The following is a 23,824-nucleotide window of genomic DNA, read 5'->3' on the forward strand; positions in this document are numbered from 1 at the left end:
GAGAAAGTATACAGCCTTGTCTTACTCTGAACGTCTGGTTCACCACTATGGAGTAAATCCACCTGTCTCCGTGGAAACACAGCTGCAGCTCATTCAGACATGTCCTTGTGTGTCTATTCCAGGGGGCCAAGGAACAGCCTTCCAGGGTTTTGGCGGCCCAAAGGGTTGGGAATGGCGGGGGTGGCAGGCCAGACTGCGGGCACTGAGAGGGCGGGGGAATGTTTGTGGGGAGGGTGCCGGGTTTTGAGCAGAATGGGTAATTGAGGGTGGGAATTGGGGCACAGGGGCACCCCGCAGGGTGTGGCACACCGGGAATATGCCCTGTTGCCCTGTGGGCCAGTCTGAGCCTGGGTGGCTCAACTCACCAACTCAGAGTTCCCCTCCCCACACGTGCGCTTTAAAGTTTTAACAGGAAAGCCTTTTTAGGCTAGGAGATCCCCTGTATAGGTAAAGGGGAATCCCAGCTGGATTCCCATTTACAAGTATATTCCCCCGCGGAGCCAGCCTGCCAGCCAGTTCCATGAAATGGGGGGGGGGGGTTCAATTCTAACTTGGACTGGCACACACACACCCCTTTTGAGGGCCTTTCTGGTTCATCCTCGGGCCAGCCAAACAGGCCTGGCTCAGTCTGAGCTGGTTCGCATAACCCTCTTTCTCTCCCCTCTCTGTCTACACTAAGCCAGAAGCAAAGCCTCCTTGGAATCTGCCATTCCCCAAATCTCATCCTTCCCTACTTTCTCTCAATATCCAGTGCACCACTATGGGATATTTTATCACACTAATTCTGCCATGTAATGTATTTGTTTCACTAATTTACTTTCATTCTCTTTTAATAAATTTGAATTTCTTCACTGAAACCTTGTTTTGTCCCTTTGTTTTGTTATTAGTTCCATGTCTACCGCAGAGGGATAGACATTACCGTAGCAGCCCTAGGCCCCGCATCTTGTAACCATGGTTTGTGCCATAACACAGGTCCGGATGATCAAAGACAGCAAGGTTACTGAACATGAACAAAGGTTCTGCACTATGTCTGAATCCTGAAATTATTATTTTATTTTTACAAACTTGGGTAGATTATTTCCTGACCATGAATCCATTTATATACCACATCTTTGCAGTGGAGCCTAGAAACATTTCCATTCAATTGTTTATTTTCTTTCTGGGGGATTGACATCTAATACTTTTTCATCCCTGCTTGGGCCATTTTGAGGGAAGACCTTGCTGATGAATGCTGGATACCCTATGGAAGGGGAAGAAGGGGAATGTTCTGCCTGACATTTTAGAAGATAAGTCACATTGGCTATGTAGGACACATTGGCGATCTGTACCCACTTGTTATAAAATCAATGAAATATATAAAAATAAAATAAAATATATCATCTGGATGCATTTACCAGAAGCCCCTTACTGCATGTTTAGTTTTCCTCGCACTCAACGCAAGGCCCAATGACCAGCAGGCACTTGGGTCCCCAAAGTGTTAATTGAATCCTGTTATTGCCTGCTAAATAGCAAAAATTGGTTAGGAGGGAATAAAAAATGTTCTCGTGGATTGTATAGGGACCAGAGGACTGTAGGGAAAGTGTCAATCCACCCTGAAATTATCAAAATCACTATTATTCAGTTCTGCTTCTTGTGGAAGCCCCATGGCTAGATAGAGGTCATTTAATGATAAGATTGGTTAATTATAATTCAGTAGCTCATACCAGGCTACATTCACTCAGTGTATAAGGATTTTAAAATGCCCGTGTGTGCCCTAAAACTCAGGAGATGTTAACATGAATCAAACAAGGCTCTGTCAAATGGAATTTCTGTGTTGGTAAAGTTCTTTGTGGGTAGTCTTCTCTAGCTGACAAAGCAAGTGTACAGCTGGGGTGAGATTCAAAATTTGCAGGAGTTCAGAATGGTTTGGTTACTACCATTCCTCCTATATCTGCCTGCTATTTTCAGCAGGCAGAACAGCAGGCAAAGACACCTGTGCAAAATTCAGCACAATTCCAAGCCAGGTTCCAGAGAAGACATTACCATTGGGGAATTTGGATCCTTCTTACAGGGTGGTGTACTTCGATTCAACTTTACTGTACCACCAGACAGATCCACAACAGGATAGTGAGTAGTGTGTCTTTTGATTTAATGGTTGTATTGGGTCTTTTAGGTAGGGCTGATCTACTGTATGCCTATCTGGTTTAAATTATTCTAGTGGAGATTCATTATTAATGGCAGCTTCTGATATGCCTCGCATGGAGGCTGCAGCATCTAGCCATGGTGTGTGAATGGACCTTAGCAAATCTAATAGCACAGTCTGATCTTTAATCATTTGCATTCCAAATCTCCTGGGTTTGATCTCTGGCATCTCCACGCAGGGATGGGAAAGAAACTCCTCTGTCTGAAACCAGATTCACTGCCAGTCCCAATAAAGAATAGTGACCTAGCTAGACCAACAGCCTGACTCAGTATAAGGCAACTTGATAACCTTGCATGTCCCTATATCATACCAAGCACAATGATTTCAGATGTACGTTTCACATGATTTCAGATGTGTATTCAGATGTACGTGAACCAACACTATTCCTAGGTTTCTAGACTGCTAACCCAACCATGAAAGGTCAAAACACTCTAAGGAAGCAGATCCATTTGACAGTTGATCAAATTTCAAATTTCCAGTTTTAAATAGTTTTTCTCTATTTTAGTTAGAAGTAGGACAATCATCCTTTAGGAAAAAGACATTTATCAGCACAGTATAGCTCAACGTCAACTGGAAAAAGAAACTGGCAGGCATACAGAACAAGGATGCAAAGGTGCAGGGAGAGAGCAGCTAAATAGAACTGGTGCAGTAGGGAAGCAGCAATTTATGAGACCCTTCCCTTCCCCAGGAAGCCCTCTGGGCCACCTGAAAATCTGCACAGCCCTCAGGGACATATTTTCTGGTGGAACACCTGAAGAGAGGGCTTTTGGGGGAAGGGGAATGTGCAGAAAATTGCTGCTTCCCTGCTGAGCAGGTGCAGTTAGTTAGGCAGTTCTGTTAGATGCCTTTCTTGCTGCACCACCAAATCCTTTCTCTCTATGTCAGCAAGATTCCCCGATGTTTGGGCAAAACCCTTGTGGTTGTCCATGCTCTGGAGATAGTGTTTGTGCTAATGTCATAGATGTTCAGCTGTGTATGCAGGGAACAGGGGACAGAGAGGACCTCATTCAGGTCTGTCATAATGCTCCCTCTCTCCCCTGCCAAATGGTTACTATGCTGGTCTATGGTGGAGGAGTGGGGGTTTGCATCTGGACAGACAATGGATAATACCCACTTTATTGCTCCCCAATTGTTCTTTCCAGTGCATGTCTCTACTCCTGCCTCCCCTGAGTGGACATTGTCTTTTAAGCTCTATTAGAAGGAAAGGAAATGAATTTCAGGAAATGATTTCCCTCTGAAAGGAAATCAGACACTCCAATACAAATATTCTCAGCAGGAATATTGATCGGTATTCCTACATCTTTCACATTAACCTATGGTCTCAGGAATTCACCATCATATTATCCAAATGGAGAGGATGCCACCTTTTCTTTATGGAGGGCAGCAGCATCTCTAAGACCTCCTTTGTCATACAGCTGTATGACAAATGGCAATAGTAAAGTATAGATCAGTGGTAGAGCATCATTTTTGCATGCAATGGATCCAGGGTTCAATCCATGACACCTCCAGGTCGAGCTGGGAAAGACTCCAGCCTGAAAATTTGGATAGCCATCACCAGTCATTGTAGACACCACTGAGCAATAGTCTGACTCAGATTAGAGCAGTTTCCTATGTCCCTAGAAATTCATGCAGGGGAGCTTTCTCCCAATGGCTGCATATCAACAATGGGGAAAGATGTACTGGCTGCATATCTGTATGTCAGAAAAAATATACAGTTGGGCTTAAAGTCATTCAACTATGTTTGTTTGTTTAACACATTTGTATTCTGCCCAAAACGCAAGTCTCTGGGCGGTTTACAACAAAACATTAAAAACAACCAATAAAAAGATTAAAACATTTCATCCATTAAAATTTAAAATGTTAAAACTATTAAAAACACAATGAAACTATTATGTGTTGTCTTCCATACTTGCAAGCAGAATATATATAAATGCAATAGACTTGTTTTGCTGATCTATGCATGTAAAACTACATTAAAATCTCTTTACAGTTTAATGCCTAAAAATTACCAGCATGTTCTTGCCTTCATCTTTGCAATTCAAGAGATCAACAGGAATGACCATCTCTTACCCAATATCACACTGGGATTCGAAATCTATGACAATGCTTTCAATCCGCTGAGAGCCGTTTGGAACACTCTGCAGTTCCTCTTCACAGGGCAGGGGAATACCTTGAATTACAACTGTGACAGGAAGCTGCAACTAGTCCTTGCCATTGGTGGGCTCACCTCCCCAAATTCCATGCAGATGGCCAGTGTCTTCAATACCTACAAGATCCCACAGGTATGTCTGTTCCTAGCGATGACTAGCTGTAGTCATTCAGAAATGGCTATGTTCCTGAGGTAGCTCAGTTTGGAAGCAGCTTTTGAGAAGACAAGGCTTCCTTGTCTGGAGGAGGAAAACGTCTGTTTTCGTTCCTAAAGAAGAAAGCAAGAGGGCAAGCAAACCAACCAACAAGGGGGAAAGGACAAGGTATGTTTGTTAGGCTAGTTTTTTATTGGGTTTAATTTCTGGCTATACCCCTACTAATTGTGCAAAGAGGCACCTTTTTGATGTGGTGATGATTCTCTTTATTTAGCAGGGGGAGAGTAACTGGTCCTATCCAACCGCAGCATGGTACCTCCAGTGACTGTTGCTGGTGTCTATATTTCTTTTTAGATTGTGAGCCCTTCAGGGACAGGGATTCATCTTATTTATTTATTATTTCTCTATGTAAACCACTCTGGAAACTTTTGCTGAGAAGTGGTATATAGATATTTGTTGTTGTTGGCTGGCTAGGGGTTCATTTTTGACAGGGCAGTTTCAATTTAAGTTTCAGTTGTGCCTAGAGAGAAAATGGGTGGGGATTGGCTACCGCTATGCTCTGAAGGTGCCTCAGTTTGGAAGCCACCCTTAAGAAGACAATGCTGAGAGAAGGGAAGTTTTTCTTTTTGCAGATCTGTGAGCAGGAGTTTGGTAACAGACATCAAATGAGTTTTGTGAGGGAACTTTTAGTAGGGAAGTTGCATGTGAGCCCAGAAGTGGTCTCCCTTTATCAGAAACAAGACACCAAGCATGAAAAAATGAGTACTGCCCCACTTTTGTAACTTTCCTGGAGCAAGAGCTTGATTGCCCGCTGAAGAGGGGGTGCCTCCCAGAGTGTGACTATCTGCCTGAGGTACAGAAGTTGTGGGTGTGCGTTCGGTGCAAAGAGCTCCTGGCTCTCAGGTAACAAGTGCATTCTCTTGAAGCCAAGATGGCGGACCTGGAGAAGCTTAGGGAAGCAGAGAGGTCTGTGGATGAGACCCTCTGGAATGTGATAGAGGCATCCTATTCCCATGCTGACAGCTCCTCTACTCTCATAGATGATGATGATGACGATGATGATGATGATGATGATGATGATGATGATGATGATTATTTCAGTTTCTATACCGCCCTCCCAAAAATGGTTCGGGGTGGTTTACACAGAGAAATAATAAATAAATAAGATGGCTCCCTGTCCCCAAAGGGCTCACAATCTTAAAAAAAAAAGATACAAGATAGAAACCAGCAACAGTCACTGGACGTACAATGCTGGGGGTGGATAGGGCCAGTTACTCTCCCCCTGCTAAACAAAGAGAATCACCACAGTAAAAGGTTCCTCTTTGCCCAGTTAGCAGGGGATGAAGGGATGTGGGGATGTAGAGATGCAGGGCATCAGTCTGATGAAGAGAGGGATGCTCTCTTAGAAGGGACACCTTCCTTGCGTAATGCTCCCAAATCCTCTCACACATAGGATACTCCTCCGGGGATTGGGGGCCTCCTAGTAGTGGGCAATTTGATAATTAGGAACTGAGGAAGGGGAAGAAGAGTGCAACAAAGATGATCAGAGGCATGGTGCACCTTTCTTATAAGTTAAGTCTACAGTGTCTGGGGCTTTTTAGTTTGGAAAAGGGGTGGCTATGGGGAGACATGATGGACATTTATAAAATTATGCATGGAGAAGATAGAGTGGACAGAGAGAAATCTTTCTCCCTCTCTAACAAATCTCATGGGTCCGAAGGCCAGGTAAAATAGGACCAACTAAAGGAAGTCATTTTTCACAGAGCAGAAAATTAATCTATGGAATTCTCTGCTATGGGATGTGGCAAATATAGAACAAAAAAAATGGCATGCCCTCACCTCTTGCCAGTTGGCTTCTCAGAGGCATCTGGTAGGCCACTGTGTGAAACAGCAAGGCTGTTCTTATGTTCTTGAATAGAAAGGTTTTCATCCCCTTCCAAGTCCTTAGAGTGTTTTCTCAAAAAATTAAGGAATAATTACTCAGTCCGCTGTGCAATGTCTTGTTTTCAATACATTATTATTGTCATTTTCTTTTAATATTAGGGCCACAACTCCCCTGAAAACATTTTCTTTCAAACTGTGTTCAACCTTGTCCCAGCTTTCACTTTCAAGTAGAAATAGTCTTTAATCTTTCTTCATCCTGTTTAGAATCCTATCCCAGTATAAGACTCAATGGTACCAGTAGTTCCTACTCAAAATAGTAGTATTGTCTTATCTGAAATATTTGATGGAAGCTGAAATTTAGTGAATTGAAGAAGTAATACTTTGATCAAGAACAAAGGGATGTCCTTGTAATACTGTTTTTAAAAAACAAAAAACAATTTCCCCCCCCTTTTAGCTGAGTTATGGATCTTTTGACCCTGTGCTAAGTGATCAAACCCGGTTCCCTTTTTTCTTCCGGATGGTTCCAAGTGAAGACCTTCAATATATCGGGATTATTTTTCTGCTGAAGCATTTCAAGTGGAATTGGATCGGTCTGCTCACATCAGATGATGACAGTGGAGAAACATTTCTTCAAAATATGAGACCAAGACTTCTCCAGAGCAATATTTGTATTGCTTTGGCACAATCCATTCCAAAAGTAACAAGTCACACATCAAATACACACACTGAAAAAATGCTGGTGGAAATAGCTAATGCTGTCTGGAAGGAAGCAAAGATGAATGTGGTTCTTGTCTATGGGGATAGTCATTCCATGGAGGGTTTACGAATAATCTTAGAATCCTACGAATTTCATCTTAAGCTTCCATTGGAGAGAGTGTGGCTCATAACTGCTCAGTGGGATTGCACAACTCTTTCTTCATGGGATAAATTCACAGGGAAATCCTTCAATGGTTCTTTGTCATTCACACTTCACACAAAAGTAGTTCCAGGATTTCAGGACTTCCTGCAGAGCATAAATCCATACCAGTCTATGATATATTTCATCCATCAGTTCTGGATGTTTGCATTTCTCTGTTCACTCCCAAAGCATGGCTTATATGTTCCAAATCAAGACAACTGCACTGGGGAGAAGAAACTGGGGAGCCTTCCTGAATCTGTGCTTGAAATGGGCATGTCTGGGCAGAGCTATAACATTTACAATGCTGTTTATGCTGTAGCACATGCTCTCCATTCTATGCATTCACCGAAAACTAAACAGAAGGAAATGGAGAAAAACGGGGGAAAGAGTCTTTTATTACAGCCTGTATGTGTTTCCTCCTCCTTGTTTGCATTTCACTTCTCATTGTATTAGTTCATAACTCATACTAGCAGTTCTGTGATATAATGTTGACTCAGCCTTCCATCCTTCCGAGGTCGGTAAAATGAGTACCCAGAATGTTGGGGGCAATATGCTAAATCATTGTAAACCGCTTAGAGAGCTTTGGCTATAGAGCGGTATATAAATGTAAGTGCTAAGTCCTATGATGTCTGATTGTGGCATGCAGTTCCTGACACCCTGACTAACAAAGCACTGCTGAAGCAGTGTGAGGTAGCTTAGGCTGAGAGAGAAGAAACACCCAGAATCACCCATGAACTTCATGGCTAATTGGAGATTTGAATCTGAATTTGAAAAATTCAGTTGGAAATCAAATCAAATTGCCCTTTTAAGGGGTGACACAATTATTATGCTTTTCAACAAAAATAAATTTCAGGAAGCAAACCTGATATCAAGCAACTTGTAATTGTTTATTCAATATTCAGTATTGTTTGATGTTTTAATATGGCTGATTCCCATTCCAGAATAAGTTAAATGGATGTCACTTTTTCCAAAAGTCTTTCCCTTTGTTATAATTATCCCAAACTTGCTTTGTATATCAATTTATATGTGAGTATTCTTTGCCGTAAGATCCTGTACTATTCTTCAACAGGAATTGCTGTTGCTTCCCGTGGCTTGCTACCAATATAAACATGCTTAAAGGTATATTCCTGATAGGTATATAGTATTTCTTCTCAGTGACATCTTCCAGTTGGTGATCAAGGGATTTGTGGTTAAAGTGATAATCTTAATGCAATGTTCCACAATTTGACCCAGGGTGTGAACTTTTTCTCCTCCCAATTAGCTTCATGCTTTTCTGAGCAATATCCATTTCAATAATAGTGCTGGGGAAGAAATCTTTTTTGATGAGGAAGGGAGCCTGCCATCAGGATACGATATCATCAACTTGGTCACATTCCCCAATGACACCTTCCAGAAAGTCCAAACTGGAAGGATGGATCCCCTGGCTCGTGAAGGAAAAAGGTTCACCACGAATGGAAGTGCTACTGTATGGAACCACAAGTTTAAAGAGGTATGGAGACCTGTCCCGCCTCACCTTGCTAGTTTCCCTGACTTTAAGGGGTTTTCTCACAACCCAGTTCCAATATCAGGAGTGAAGAGTGTTGGGAGGGAGAAATGGGCTGAAAGGAATGGAGTGCCCTGATGGGGAATGCTCTGCTTCTCTCCTCTGGGCAATGCTCCAGGAGTCTCAGACTCCAGCAGTAGGGTCTAGGTGACTTCCCCCCCCCCCCAGACAGAGGAAATAATCAGCCTAACCCCAGATTTGCCTTGACCATGTTTGATGCCTCTGACCTCTTTTTGTCTGCCTGCAGTCAGACCCACCTTGGCTTTTGCCTGGTTCAGAGAGTAGACCCCTATTCCATACTCTTCATATGTGGATTATTTGGTTTTGAGAATAATAGAAGGGGTGGGGGGAATCGGAACATTCTTCCTTCTTGCTCCTGTTAGATGCAGCCCCGTTCCCGGTGTGTTGAGAGCTGCCAACCTGGATCCAGCAGGATTGCCCAGCAGGGAAGACAAGTTTGTTGCTATGATTGTGCTCAGTGTCCTGCGGGGAGGATTTCAACACAGATCGGTAAAAATATGTATATTGTGTAACCAAATCCAAATGTTTAAAATTCTCCTTTTCTACATCAAATATATGACTGAATTTCTAAATCTGAAATAGAATTATGTGAAAGTGATGTGAAACTAATTACCAAAATGTACAATTTGTTATTATGTGAAGAAATGAGAGATGAAGTGGTAAAATCAACAATGGTAAAATGGGCACAAAATGTAGGTCAGAATATTAACTTAGAGGCCTAGGAGAAGCTATGGAAGAAAGATCTTAAATTTATAGCATGTTATCATTTAAAAGAAAATTTAATAAAAATGATGTACAGATGGTATTTAACACCTAAGAAACTAGCTTTAATGTATAAAAATGTATCTAATAAGTGCTGGAGATGTAAAGATAGTGAGGTGTCTTTTTATCACATGTGGTGGTCCTGCAGAGAGGTAAAGAGGTTTTGGCATATGATTTATGATGAACTTTAAAAGATTTTGAAATGTATATTTCATAAGAGACCTGAATCCTTTCTGTTGGGTATAATCAATGAAGAAATCTTGGGGCGGGGGGGGGGAATAGAAATTTATTCCTATATCTTACGACGACAGCTAGAATGGTTCTTGGCAGAAATGGAGATCTGTGGAAATTCCAGCAAGAGAAGAATGGTTGAGGAAGGCATATGAATATGCAGAAATGGCAAAACTTACTGTATTAGTAAGAGATAGTCATATAGAAAACTTTGTAGAAGATTGGAAACCTTTTTGCGGTATATAAAAAACAATGTGAATTTGGATTTATTAAGGGGGGTTGAAATGTAAAGATAACAGTTGGGGGATTTGTTATAGTAATGAAACTATTAGATTACTATGGTGATGAAAACAAGGATTAGGACGTAATAACTAGATATATAAATACGTAGAAAATATTCACATGAGAGCAAACATGGATGTTATAGTATAACTGTGTTGAAAGATGAACCGGAAGTCACACTGATATGTAGAAAACTAATAAACATAAAATGCAAATATATATATATATGACTGAATTCCTCAACATACGTCTGTTGAACTCAAGTACTAGTGCCAAGATCTGAGGGTTTTATTTAGTCTGGCAAATCTTTTCACTTGGAAAACTTTCCCTACTCCTTCTCCAGGAGCAGCAATCTGCCTTCTGCAGCATCATCTAGGACTTAATCTTCAGGTATTAGCACCCTTGCACGGAAAAGAAGCATTTTGTTTTCTTACAACTAAATTCTCAGCATATGTAGGCTTTGTATGTGAAGCCAGAATCTGTAACCATTCCAAAATCTAGAAAAAGTCTGTGCAGGATAGAAACTATGGCATTTATGATGAGCAATCCTTTAGTTTAACTTTTCAGGTGCTGGCCTTTGCAGAAGAACATCCTGGATTCTTTGAAAGTTAAAACAATAAGCTGCAATGGCCGATGTTCCCTTTAGAAAAAGCTGGTGCTAGGTGAGATGCACTGATGCTGCTGAAGGGGTCAACGAAGGGAACACTGCTACTAACTTGGGGACAGTGAATTTGGATGATTGCTACTTCCCCCCAGAAGCATTATTTGCCAGTTGAAAATATGTCCCTGAGGGTTATGTAGCTATCAGGGACATTGTTTAGACTGGCGCAGAACACTTCAGAGGGAAGGAGAGATCATCAAAAATTGATCTCCCTCTCATGGGTGCTGGTGCTGTATTACCCTTCATAGGTAGTACTGGCTTTTAGCAACTCAACATTTCAGCCAATATAAACAAAATAAAACAAGCAGAAAAGATGCCTACAAATGGCACAGTTCCTGCAAATGAGGAACAGCAAGTGTTTTGCTCCTAAAAATGGTCAAAGAGATTATATTTATTGCTTGTTTGTTTTTAATTTTCATATTGCCTCCTGTTAAACACTTCAAGGCAGTGTAGAATAGGGATGTGCGTAACTTTTGGGGTGTTTCGGCACCAAAATGAAACACCCAATCACCATCCCAAAATGTTTTAGAGCCGAAACAAATCGCCCCTGGGTCGGCTCCAAAATTTTTGTAAGTTTTGGTCCTCCATTTTGTGACCGAGATAGTGCTTCTCCTTCCTCCTCCATTTTGAGTTCTGACATGTGCTTGAATTTCCCACCTTTCAGTCTTCCATTGACTTCAATGCAAAGTTCCGATCTGCAACGGAATGCCCATATTTGGCTCTGCAGGATCCAAACTAATCTCCCATTGGCCAAGGGGAGATGAAGGAGGGGGCAAGTGTGGGGGTGGATTTTTGGAGGTGTTTTCAGGGGGGTATTAAAGGGCCAGCAGCCATTTCTTCCTTTCTGCTGCCTCGTGTGGGGAGAGAGTTCTTTTGCCTGATTGCTCAGCCTTGCCATCACACATCCACCATGGCCTCCAACCATTCTTCAGCATTGCTGCCATTGCTGCCTTTTTTTCTCCAGCAATTTTTTAATTGAGAAAAAGAAGATGATTCCATCTTTTATTCCTTCTGCCTTGCTGACACAAACAGCCTGCTACCTGAGCCATCCTGGGACCTTGGCTGGATTCTCTCCTGCTTTTTTCCCTTTTGTATCTGTGAAAAAGAGAATTTGATAATTCAACCTTTTTTGGCCATCACATAGTTGTTTTGACCTGTACTGAGAGAAGAATGCTGTCTGCCTGCACAAGCAGCCACCACCACCAGCCCCAGATCTTCCAGATTTTTGAGCCTTTTGTGGATGCCCCATCTAAAGACTTAAGAAGGAGCAGGAGAGAGAGAGACCAGCAGACCAACAGAAGTAGCAGCCCAACATTTTGGAGAAGAGAAGACTTAGTGGTGAGTTTATTTTAACACACACATACTGTACACACACGCACCACTCTGGGCCTAGGCGCTGCCTATGAGTCTCTCTGTGTGTGTGTGTTTTAAATAAACCAATCCATCCCCCCATTTTATAGAGCAGTAGCAGTATATTAAACCGATTTTCTCAGCCATTATTTTGTATCTTCTTGTCCGGCTGGCTATACCCCATTGTGTCTCTGCTGTTGGGACATTGTATCTCTGCTCTTTTTATCCATCCATCTCCTCCTACTAGCAACTATTATTATTGACAATGTTGCCTCCTCTTTTCTTTTGTTGAATATTTTGAGTTGATGCTGAAATGAAAATGATGAATGTTAATGTGATAATATTAATATGACTAGTGTTTCAGGCCCGTTGTGATAACGGGCGCTAGTAGGGGAGAGTTCCCCCCCCGCCCCACTTCCTCTGGCCTCCCCCCCCACGCCCTCCCAGCTGGCCGAGACTTCCTTACCCAAAGCAGCCCGCGACAGTCGGGCGATCAAAAATCCATTTTTTGCGAAGAAGAGAGGAGCTCCGGAACAGAGCTCCTCTCTGTGCTAAGCCAATGCCCAAACTGCTGCTATGGACGCAAAGGACGCAATAGGCATCCTTTGCGTCCATAGCAGCAGTTTGGGCATTGGCTTAGCACAGAGAGGAGCTCTGTTCCGGAGCTCCTCTCTTCTTCGCAAAAAATGGATTTTTGATCGCCAGACTGTCGCGGGCTGCTTTGGGTAAGGAAGTCTCGGCCAGCTGGGAGGGCGGTTGGCGGCCATGGCGGCGGCCGCGGAGGCATTCTTCTGGGCCGTTTTGGCCGTTAATCATTTGCGGGGGGGGAGCGGGGAAGGAGTATGTGGGCAGCTGGGAGGGCGGGAGAGTGGGCGGTGGCGGTGGCCGGGCAGACTCTGGGGGCGCCGCTGCCGGTCCGGTCCGCCCCCGCCTCACATTCCCGGCTGGTCTCCCCGGACGGGCAAGGGCCCCAAGGACTCGCAGCCGCCTGGCTGCGGCGGCGGTGCCAGGCCTCGGCGGCGGCTCTGCCGCCACCTCGGCCGGCTTACCCCGTCACCTCCTCCCCCCGCCCGGCTTCGGCGGCGCGGCTCCACCGCCGCCTTGGCCGCGCTGCGTCCTCTGGCCGAGGTGGCGGCTTTGCCGCCGCCTCGGCCAGTCTCCTCCTTCCCCGCATTCCCGGCTTCTTCGGGGCGGCCGCTTCTGGCCGCCCAAGATGGCCACCGGGTGCCGGCCCTCATGTCTCCCTTGCCCTGTTCTGCGCCTGCGCTTCGCGCAGGCGCAGAACAGGGCAGGGAGGCACGAACACACGCTTGGTGCCCGTCCACGGACGGACACCAAGCGTTTTATTAGAGAGGATATATATAATGCTGATGCCCTGATGTGATGTGATGATGATTATGAGTTGCTGTTGTTCATGCATTTCTGTTTTGTGATATGCTTTGCTTTCCAAACCACTTGCCTCTTTAATGTTTATTATCTGATACTTTGCTTTATGGCAGAAGGTTCTGTCTCTCTGTGTGGACTTCTTGTTTGCAATGAAAAAGTGGATTGGGTCATATTGTGAGTTGTAGCATCATCAGAGTTTTTATTCAAAGATTGCTTGCATCATGATGTGCTGGTGCCACAGGCTCTGATCCGGTGCAGAAATTTATTTATTTATTTATTTATTTATTTGAACTTTTACACTACCTCTAACTGTCATCTCTGTGCAGTTCACAATAATATAAAACAAGTTAAAAACATATACAAAAAACTTAAAACAATTTAACAATTGAAAAATAAACCAGAGATTAAAACCTAAAAAAATTTAAAAGCTGGGAAAGCTTGGTGAAAACATGGGTTTTGAGGTGCTTTTTAAAAATATTACCAGAGATGGGGAGAATCGTATCTCAGCAGGGAGCACATACCACACTCTTGGGGCAGCACTCGAGAAGGCCCGCCTCTGTGTAGCCACCAAATAAGTTGGCGGTAACTGAAGAAGGACCTCCTCAGATGACCTCAATGGGCGGTGAGGCTCGTAGTGAAGAAGACGCTATCTTAGATACACAGGGCCTAAGCCGTTTAGGGCTTTATAAGTTATAATTAGCACTTTGTATTTTGTCCAGAAACCTATTGGCAGCCAGTGTACCTCCATCACTGTTTTGAGGTCATTGATCTCGAGAAACAGGAGCAGCTGGCGTATCGGCCGGAGCTGATAGAAAGCACCCCTGGCCACCCTTATTGTTCTGACCCCGCACAATAAGTACCTCTGTCTTATTTGGATTCAGCTTCAGTTTATTCTCCCTCATCCAGCCCATTACTGCTTCCAGGCAGGCATTTAGGGAGGATATGCCAGCTCCTGAAGAAGTTGACATGGAGAACTAGATCTGCGTGTCAAAAGTATACTGGTAACACCGAACTCCAAATCCCCTGATGATCTCTCCCAGCGTTTTCATGTAGATGTTAAAAAACATTAAGTATGGAGCCTTGAGGGGAACCATACTTACGCTCAGAGTTTGAAGAGCAACAGTCTCCAATTGACACCATCTGGAATCTGTCCGAGAGGTAGGAGCAGAACCTCTGTAAAAGAGTGCCTCCCACCCTCAACCCCCTCAGACATTCCAGAAGAATACTATGGTTGATAGTATTGAAAGCCTCCGAGAGATCCAAAAGGACCAAAAGGTCATACTTCCTCTGTCAATTCCCAATTGAACATCATCCATCAGGCTGACCAAGGCAGTCTCCACCACATAGCCAACCCTTGAGTCTATATAATCAGTTTCCTCCAAGACCGACTAGAGTTGAGGCCACCACCTTCTCAATTACCTTTCACGGCAATGGGAGGCTGGAAACAGGCCTATAATTGCTCAACTCTGAGGGATCTAATGCAGGTTTTTTTAGAAGAAGTGTAAGTGTAAGAAGTGTTCTTAAGACAAGGAGGCATCCTGCCCTCCCTCAGAGAAGCATTTATGATTTACACCAGGCTGTCTACAACAGCCCCCTTGCTAGATAGAACAAGCCATGTTGGACAAGGGTCAAGAGAACAAGTGGTAGGCCTCAATGCTCCAAGCAGCTTGTCCACCTCCTCAGGAGTTACAAACTGAAAACGATCCAGTCAAATCACATAAGGAGTTGTTGGGCACCTACAGTGCAGGCATCAAATTAATTGTGGAGTCTCCATCTATGTCGGCCTGACTCTGAGAGATTTTATGTGGGGAAAACTATTTAAACACATTGCAGGGGTAATTGATGATTCCAAATTCTGGTTCAAGGGAGGGGAATACTAGTCCCCTCACAACCCTGAACAACTCCACTGGACGTGAACTCGCAGGGCAATATGGGCAGAAAAGAATCGCTTCTTTGCCGGACGTATTGCCGGAGCATAAATCCTTAGATGTGCTCTATATCTCAATCTGTATATCTCAATCTTCGAGCCGAGTCTTTCTCCACTTGCACTCCAGTTGCCAGCCTTGCCACTTCAGCCCCCATAGATCTTCCGTATACCAAGGGGCCAATTTTGAAGCGGATCAGAGAGGACGCTTGGGAGCAATCGTGTCTACTGCCCTGCTGAGCAAGTTGTTCCAATTCTCAACCAGGGTGTCAACAGGAGCACCAGCAAAGCAACATTGAATTCATCCAAGGCTTCTTGGAATCCTACTGGATCCAATAACCTCTTCAGGTGGACCATTCTAATAGGCCCCTTGCCCCTGCAGAGGTGGGAACTGCTTGTAAGTCCAACCTTAACCAGATGGTGGTCTGTCTATGACAATGCGGAAATCACATGTGTCCACATCCATGGAATACCCCCATGATCAGAGTAAAAGACCAAATCAAGCATGTGACCTGCAATATGCGTCGGTCCAGAGACCACTTGGGACAGGCCCATAGTTGTCATGGCTGCTATGAATTCCTGAGCTGCCCTGGACAGATTGGTCCCAAAATGAACATTGCAGTCCCCTAGCACCAAGAGTCTGGGAGACTCCAACGCGGTTTCCACGACCAAGTCCGTGAGCTCAGTAAGAGATTCCGCTGGGCAGCAGGGTGTTCGGTACAACAAAAGAAGTCCCAATCTATCCCTGGTCCCCAAACTTAAGTACACACATTCCATATGGTCTGATACCCTAACAGGGACCCTGGTAAGGGAGATGCTATCCTTATAGAACACAGCCATGCCACCTCCCCACCCACGTCCCCTCACCTGCTCCACTACAGAATATCCTGGAGGTTAAGCTGGAACCAGACTGGACCACTAGCCTCCCACAACTAAGTCTCAGTAATACATACTAGGTGGGATCCTTTATCCATAATCAAATCTCGTATGAGCTCTGGCTTGTTTTGGACTGACCTGGCAGAGGAACAAGGTAAGGCTATATGGCTTTTTGGCAATGCTCCCTAAGGTCAAAGAGCTGGAGAGACAGCCTGAAGGGGAGACAGGTATTAAATTTCTGACTACCCTTCCTCTGGAACAGCCTGCTGACCTGCCAACATTTCTTCTTCTATTCCCCACCACTACCAGGATAGCTGCCCCATAGTCAACGAAGGCAATGTCAAAGAAATGCACCAAAAAATTGTGTGCCATCATTTTTGTCATTGTCGTCATCACTCTTTCGACTTGCGGAGGTGGAAGGGGGGCAAAACTTTGCTGTTTGAGATTTTTAATGACAAACCATGAATCCACTCACATTTGCTACCAGAGAATCTACACTCAGAACATCTCAGAAACAACAAAACCCAGTACCCCATACGTTAGCAACCCATGGGGGTGGTTGGTACCGTCTGTGCACTACACCGCCACTCGCTCTGGGCCACACCAGTGCCCCCCAAGTGCAGTTATGGGGCTCCTGAAACCTCCATTATTCCCTATGAGAAAAACCTTAAAGATGCCTAAACTTCAAAAATCACTTAAAAATCACCCTTTGCCCAATTCCTTTGAAATACTTCTGGTAGCTTCCTTGCCACCACTAGGCATCACCACCAACCACATTCTTCCCGGAGCCAAACCTTTCCTCCTGACATGAAGAGGAAAAGCTTAAAGATGCATGAACTTCAAAAGATCACCAAAAATCAGCCCTTTGCCCAATTCCTTTTTGGGTGGTAGCCTCCACCCATTAGGCGCTACCACACCACCCTGCTCTTTTGGCTCCAGGACCAGTTTTTGGATCCTAAATGATTCAGATTCAGATTTTGAATAATTCAGATTCGAAGCGAATCTGGCGTGATTTGGATGGGTCTGATTTGGATCCCAAATGAAACAGAGATGTTTTTATTTGGGTCCAAATTGAAACACAGAAAATCCGAAATGCACACCCCTAGTGTAGAACACAGATAAAATGAAATAAATCATTAAATTAAAAACTATAAAAACAGCAAAAGTAAGAGCAGCATAAAATCTATCAACATATCACATGAGAGGGAGGAAACGTTAACAACCTGCTTTGTAATATAACAAACCAGTCAACAGATTCGTTCCTTGGCAAAACAAAGACTTTGTTGATGTATTTCAGATGCAGACCAGTGTGAGATGTGCCCAGAAGATCAATGTCCAAATGAGAAACAGGATCAATGCATCGCAAAAACGATGACCTATTTATCCTATGGAGAACCATTGGGAGCGGTTTTGATTTCTTTTGCTCTTTTGTTTTCCCTGATCACCTTTGCTGTGATTGGGATCTTTGTTCTGCTCCGCAAAACTCCCATTGTGAAAGCCAATAACTGGAGCATTACTTGTACCCTTCTCTCCTCTCTGCTGCTATGCTTTCTCTGCTCCTTCCTATTCATTGGTCAGCCTAGGAAGGTGACCTGCCTCCTCAGACAAACCGTGTTTGGCATCACCTTTACTGTTGCTCTTTCCTCTGTGTTGGCTAAAACCATCACTGTTGTTCTGGCCTTCCTGGCCACCAAGCCGGGAAACAGGATGAGGAGATGGATAGGGAAGAGGCTGGCAGTATCGGTCATCATTCTCTGTTCACTTATTCAAATTGGCATCTGTGCTGTGTGGCTGGCAAACACTCCCCCTTTCCCAGAGTTTGACATGCACTCTCAGATCAGTGAGATCATTGTGCAATGCAATGAAGGCTCAAACACCATGTTCTACATCGTCCTGGGCTACATGGGTTTTCTGGCCATCATCAGCTTCACTGTGGCCTTCCATGCTAGAAAGTTACCAGATAGCTTTAATGAAGCCAAGCTGATCACCTTCAGCATGCTGGTCTTCTCCACTGTTTGGATTACTTTTGTCCCAAGCTACTTGAGCACCAAGGGGAAATACATGGTGGCTGTGGAGCTCTTCTCCATCATGGCCTCTAGTGGTGGACTGTTGAGTTGTATCTTCCTCCCCAAATGCTACATTATGATTCTTAGACCTGATCTGAACACCAGAGAGCAACTAGTAAGGAAACAATATTGAGACACTGGACTCTTTCTGCCTTTTCTTGTTCTTCGGCACCATGTCTCTCATCATTATATTCCCATATTAGTAGTGAAGGAAGGCGTAGATTAGAGAATACAGTCAACATGGGTGGTATCGGTGACTAAGCGTAGGTGATATCGGGACAATGGGGGGAACTGTGGAAGAGCTGCTCAAACAATGAGCCATATTGCACAGCTCTGGCACTGCTTTGAAGGACACAGCAGCCCGGCAGCACCATGTGTCCAGAATGCAGCACTGGATGTCAGCCAGCCTACAGTGTGGGCCACAGACTAATAGTTCTCTCAAAGAAGGGAGATAACTGTAGACAGGCTTATACTTAAGGTTAGGTGAGAAAAGAATGGCTGACAACCAGACTAACGCAGTGTGTGGCCATCAAATGAAGCTCGTGTGTTTGACATGCATTCCACATTCATCCAGATCATGGTGCAGTGCAATGAAGGGTCTGTTACATGGGTTTTCTGGCCATCATCAGCTTCACTGTGGCCTTCCATGCTAGAATGTTACTGATGGATTTAAATTTATTTATTTATTTATTTATCATTTATTTATTTATTTTGTATTTAACATATTTTTATACCGCCCAAAACTTACATCTCTGGGTGGTTTACAACAAAAACAAGAAATTTTAAACACAACAATTTAAATTATTTAAAACAATATTCTAAAAACAACATTAAAACAATTTAATGAAGCCAAGCAGATCACCTTCAGCATGCTGGTCTTCTGCAGTGTTTGGATGCCAGGGCTGGACTGGGGGCACTGAGAGGGCGGTGGAATGTATGTGGGGAGGGAGCCAGGATTTGAGCAGAATGGCTACCTAAGGGTGGGAGTATTCATTGCTGCCAAGTGCAGCGGGGCGCAGTCAACATGGAGACCAGGGGTCCCTCTATGGTTTTTGATGTAAGCTGAGTTAATTGTAGCTCCCGCACAGGTTGAATCAGGAAGGCCCCACTCTGAATGCACATGGTGCCCACACACTGCCTTGAAACTGTCACTCAGAACAAAACTCACTCTACACTCAGATGAAAAAAATTAGAGAGAACACTGATGGAGACCAGGCCTCCCAGAAGCGTTGTATATCAATGGCACATATTGTAATACATGCTTGGAGTGCAGAAATGTGAAAAAAATGCTTGAATACAGATCAGCAATCATGTTCACTGGCCACATATTTCACAAGTGTTGAGCACACATGAATGGCTGCTGTTCATTCTCAGCTCTACGACAGCAGTGGGGGAGCAAAGGGGGCTAATCTTTGCAAGGATGATAGCAGTGCCCTCCACCTTTGACCCAGCTTCTGGAGGGGAATATAGTATTTGTGCATGCATGGAGATGTACAAACACACACACACACACACACACAATGCCTCTGCATATTCCTCCCATCATAATGATGGGCATTTTACGAGCCAATAAATCATGCAGCAAGGTGTGCATTGAAGATTGTGGTGGGTTGGGGAGGTTGAAGGGAGGGATCACTGTTCTATCAGGCAAAAAGGTTTCCCTTCCTACTTCAGATCTGGAAACATAAACCCACACAGACAGGTCTTGCTAAAAAATCTGGTCCTGAAGTCATGAATAAGGAGGAAAAGCAAAAACCATTGATGAAAAGGCAGGCAAGTGGGGCAGGTGGACCGGGGGGAGAGGACAACCTCCATCTAAACCATCTGATTCACACAATGCATGCCAGAGAGTGAACTGAATGAAATTACTATGGTCCAGGACCAGCAAACAGTACCTGCGAACCAACAAATCACAGATACAGGTCAGAGGCCATTTCCGTTGTTGGAAAAATAATGCGGCCACCTTTGAGACCCAGATCCCTCTTTCCACACCCCACTAGTCATGAGAACAATCCTCAAAGGTCTCTTTCCAGGATCTGCTTCAAAACAACTGTGAGGAGGGAAATCGCTATGCTCCTTTCTTCAGAAGTCAAACAAGAGAACCAACCGGCTTCCTTAAAGATTGGTGGGTTTCACAGTAGAGGCTTCTTGGAATGTCACCTGTGGGTTCAAGCAGTGCTCTAGCTGAGTTCGTGTGAACTGGGGAGTGAAAGAGCCCTTTCTCTCTTCTCCATACACACACATACCCCTTGCTGAGTGTGATACTCCAGAAAGAGAAGGCGGCACCAGTAGATTACAAGCAGAAAGGCACATGGGAATGCAGGGGGGGATATGTGTCCCTAAATAGCTCCCCCTCTCACACACATGCAAAAATGTGGGGCCCGTAGCATTTGCTACTTTTGCTACTAGGTTAATCCGGCCGTGGTGAGGTGGCCAAGGAACAGCCCTCCAGGCTTTTTGCGGCCCAAAGTGTTGGGAATGCGGTGGGGGGGAGGCTCGACTCACCAACTCAGAGTTCCCCTCCCCCCACCCAGCTGGTTGCTGTGCCCGTTGTCATCAGTTGAGTTTTCTTTACATTTAGACATAGTCCCATTTTTTCACTGTGCTCCTTGACTTTCATTACTAGAGCTTGCAGATATTCCGCATTCTCCGCTATAAGAATGGTGTCATCAGTATAGTATTGGTTATTGCTGTTTCTTCCTCCAGCTTTAAAACCATGCTCATCTTCTTCCAATCCAGCTTCTCTCAGTATATGTTCAGCATATAAATTGAATAAAAAGGGAGAAAGTATACAGCCTTGTCTTACTCTGAACGTCTGGTTCACCACTATGGAGTAAATCCACCTGTCTCCGTGGAAACACAGCTGCAGCTCATTCAGACATGTCCTCGTGTGTCTATTCCAGGGGGCCAAGGAACAACCTTCCAGGGTTTTTGCGGCCCAAAGGGTTGGGAATGGTGGGGGTGGCAGGCCGGACTGCGGGCCCTGAGAGGGCGGGGGAATGTTTGTGGGGAGGGCGCCGGGTTTTGAGCAGAATGGGTAATTGAGGGTGGGAATTGGGGCGCAGGGGCACCCCACAGGGTGTGGCACACCGGGAATATTCCCTGTTGCCCTGTGGGCCAATCTGAGCCCGGGTGGCTCGACTCACCAACTCAGAGTTCCCCTCCCCACACGTGCGCTTTAAAGTTTTAACAGGAAAGCCTTTTTAGGCTAGGAGATCCCCTGTATTTGTAAAGGGGAATCCCAGCCGGATTCCCATTTACAAGTATATCCCCCGCCGAGCCAGGCTGCCAGCCAGTTCCATGAAATGGGGGGGTGGTCCCAATTCTAACTTGGACTGGCACCCCCCCCCCTTTTGAGGGCCGATCTGGTTCATCCTCGGGCCACCCAAAGGGGCCTAGCTCAGTCTGAGCTGGTTCGCGTAAACCTCTTTCTCTCCCCTCTCTGTCTACACGTAGCCAGAAGCAAAACCTCCTTGGAATCTGCCATACCCCAAATCTCATCCTTCCCGACCTTCTCTGAATATCCGGTGCACCACTATGGGATATTTTATCACACTAATTCTTCCATGTAATGTATTTGTTTCACTAATTTACTTTCATTCTCTTTTAATAAATTTGAATTTGTTCACTGAAACCTTGTTTTGTCCCTTTGTTTTGTTATTAGTTCCATGTCTACCGCAGAGGGATAGACATTACAGTAGCAGCCCTAGGCCCCGCTTCTTGTAACCGTGGTTTGTGCCATAACACAGGTCCGGATGATCAAAGACAGCAAGGTTACTGAACATGAACAAAGGTTCTGCACTATGTCTGAATCCTGAAATTATTATTTTATTTTTACAAACTTGGGTAGATTATTTCCTGACCATGAATCCATTTATATACCACATCTTTGCAGTGCAGCCTAGAAACATTTTTTTGTTATTAGAAACATTGTTTTGTTATTAGTTCCATGTCTACCACAGAGGGATAGACATTACAGTAGCAGCCCTAGGCCCCGCATCTTGTAACCATGGTTTGTGCCATAACACAGGTCCGGATGATCAAAGACAGCAAGGTTACTGAACATCAACAAAGGTTCTGCACTAAGTCTGAATCCTGAAATTATTATTTTATTTTTACAAACTTGGGTAGATTATTTCCTGACCATGAATCCATTTATATACCACATCTTTGCAGTGGAGTTTAGAAACATTTTCATTCAATTGTTTATTTTCTTTCTGGGGGATTGACATCTAATACTTGTTCATCCCTGCTTGGGCCATTTTGAGGGAAGACCTTGCTGATGAATGCTAGGATACCCTATGGAAGTGGAAGAAGGGGAATGTTCTGCCTGACATTTTAGAAGTTAAGTCACATTGGCTATGTAGGACACATTGGTGATCTGTACCCACTTGTTATAAAATCAATGAAATATACATAAATAAAATAAATAAAGCCCCTTACTGCATGTTTCGTTTTCCTGGCACTCAACGCAAGGCCCAATGACCAGCAGGCACTTGGGTCCCCAAAGTGTTAATTGAATCCTGTTAATGCCTGCTGAATAGCAAATATTGGTTAGGAGGGAATAAAAAACGTTTTCTTGGTTTGTATAGGGACCAGAGGACTGTAGGGAAAGTGTCAATCCACCCTGTAATTATCAAAATCACTAGTATTGAGTTCTGCTTCTTGTGGAAGCCCCATGGCTAGATAGAGGTCATTTAATGATAAGATAGGTTAATTATAGCTCAGTTGCTCATACCAGGCTACACTCCCTCAGTGTGTAAGGATCTAAAAGTGCCAGTGTGTGCCCTAGAACTCAGGAGACGTTAACATGAATCAAACAAGGCTCTGTCAAATGGAATTTCTGTGTTGGTAAAGTTCTTTGTGGGTAGTCTTCTCTAGCTGACAAAGCAACTGCACAGCTGGGGTGAGATTCAAAATTTGCAGGAGCTCAGAATGGTTCGGTTACTACCATTCCTCCTATATCTGCCTGCTATTTTCAGCAGGCAGAACAGCAGGCAAAGACACCTGTGCAAAATTCAGCACAATTCCAAGACAGATTCCAGAGAAGGCATTACCATTGGGGAATTTGGATCCTTCTTACAGGGTGATGTGCTTCTATTCAACTTTACTGTACCACCAGACAGATTCATAACAGGATAGTGAGTAGTGCGTCTTTTGATTTAATGGTTGTATTGGGTCTTTTAGGTAGGACTGATCTAATGTATGCCTATCTGGTTTAAATTATTCTAGTGGAGATTCATTATCAATGTCAGCTTCTGATATGCCTAACATTGAGGCTGCAGCATCTAGCCATGGTGTGTGAATGGACCTTAGCAAATCTAATAGCACAGTCTGATCTCTAATCATTTGCATTCCAAATCTCCTGGGTTTGATCTCTGGCATCTCCAGGCACAGCTGGGAAACTGCTCTGTCTGAAAGCAGATTCCCTGCCAGTCCCAATAAAGAATAGTGA

The 23,824-nt window shown here is 44.3% G+C and overlaps 1 protein-coding gene across 1 annotated transcript; it reads left to right on the forward strand.

Annotated features, from left to right (window-relative positions):
* Positions 1-951: 951 nt before the first annotated feature.
* On the forward strand, positions 952-18,475 carry LOC128330908 (vomeronasal type-2 receptor 26-like; the record flags this gene model as incomplete). Its single annotated transcript, XM_053264272.1, has 5 exons — positions 952-1,016; positions 4,173-4,464; positions 8,529-8,756; positions 9,194-9,320; positions 17,601-18,475. Coding segments are annotated over exons 1-5 (1,587 nt in total), but the record flags the coding sequence as incomplete, so codon positions are not given.
* Positions 18,476-23,824: the final 5,349 nt, after the last annotated feature.

Source organism: Hemicordylus capensis, chromosome 6 (genome assembly GCF_027244095.1).
Source record: "Hemicordylus capensis ecotype Gifberg chromosome 6, rHemCap1.1.pri, whole genome shotgun sequence".
NCBI classification, from domain to species: Eukaryota; Metazoa; Chordata; class Lepidosauria; order Squamata; family Cordylidae; genus Hemicordylus; species Hemicordylus capensis.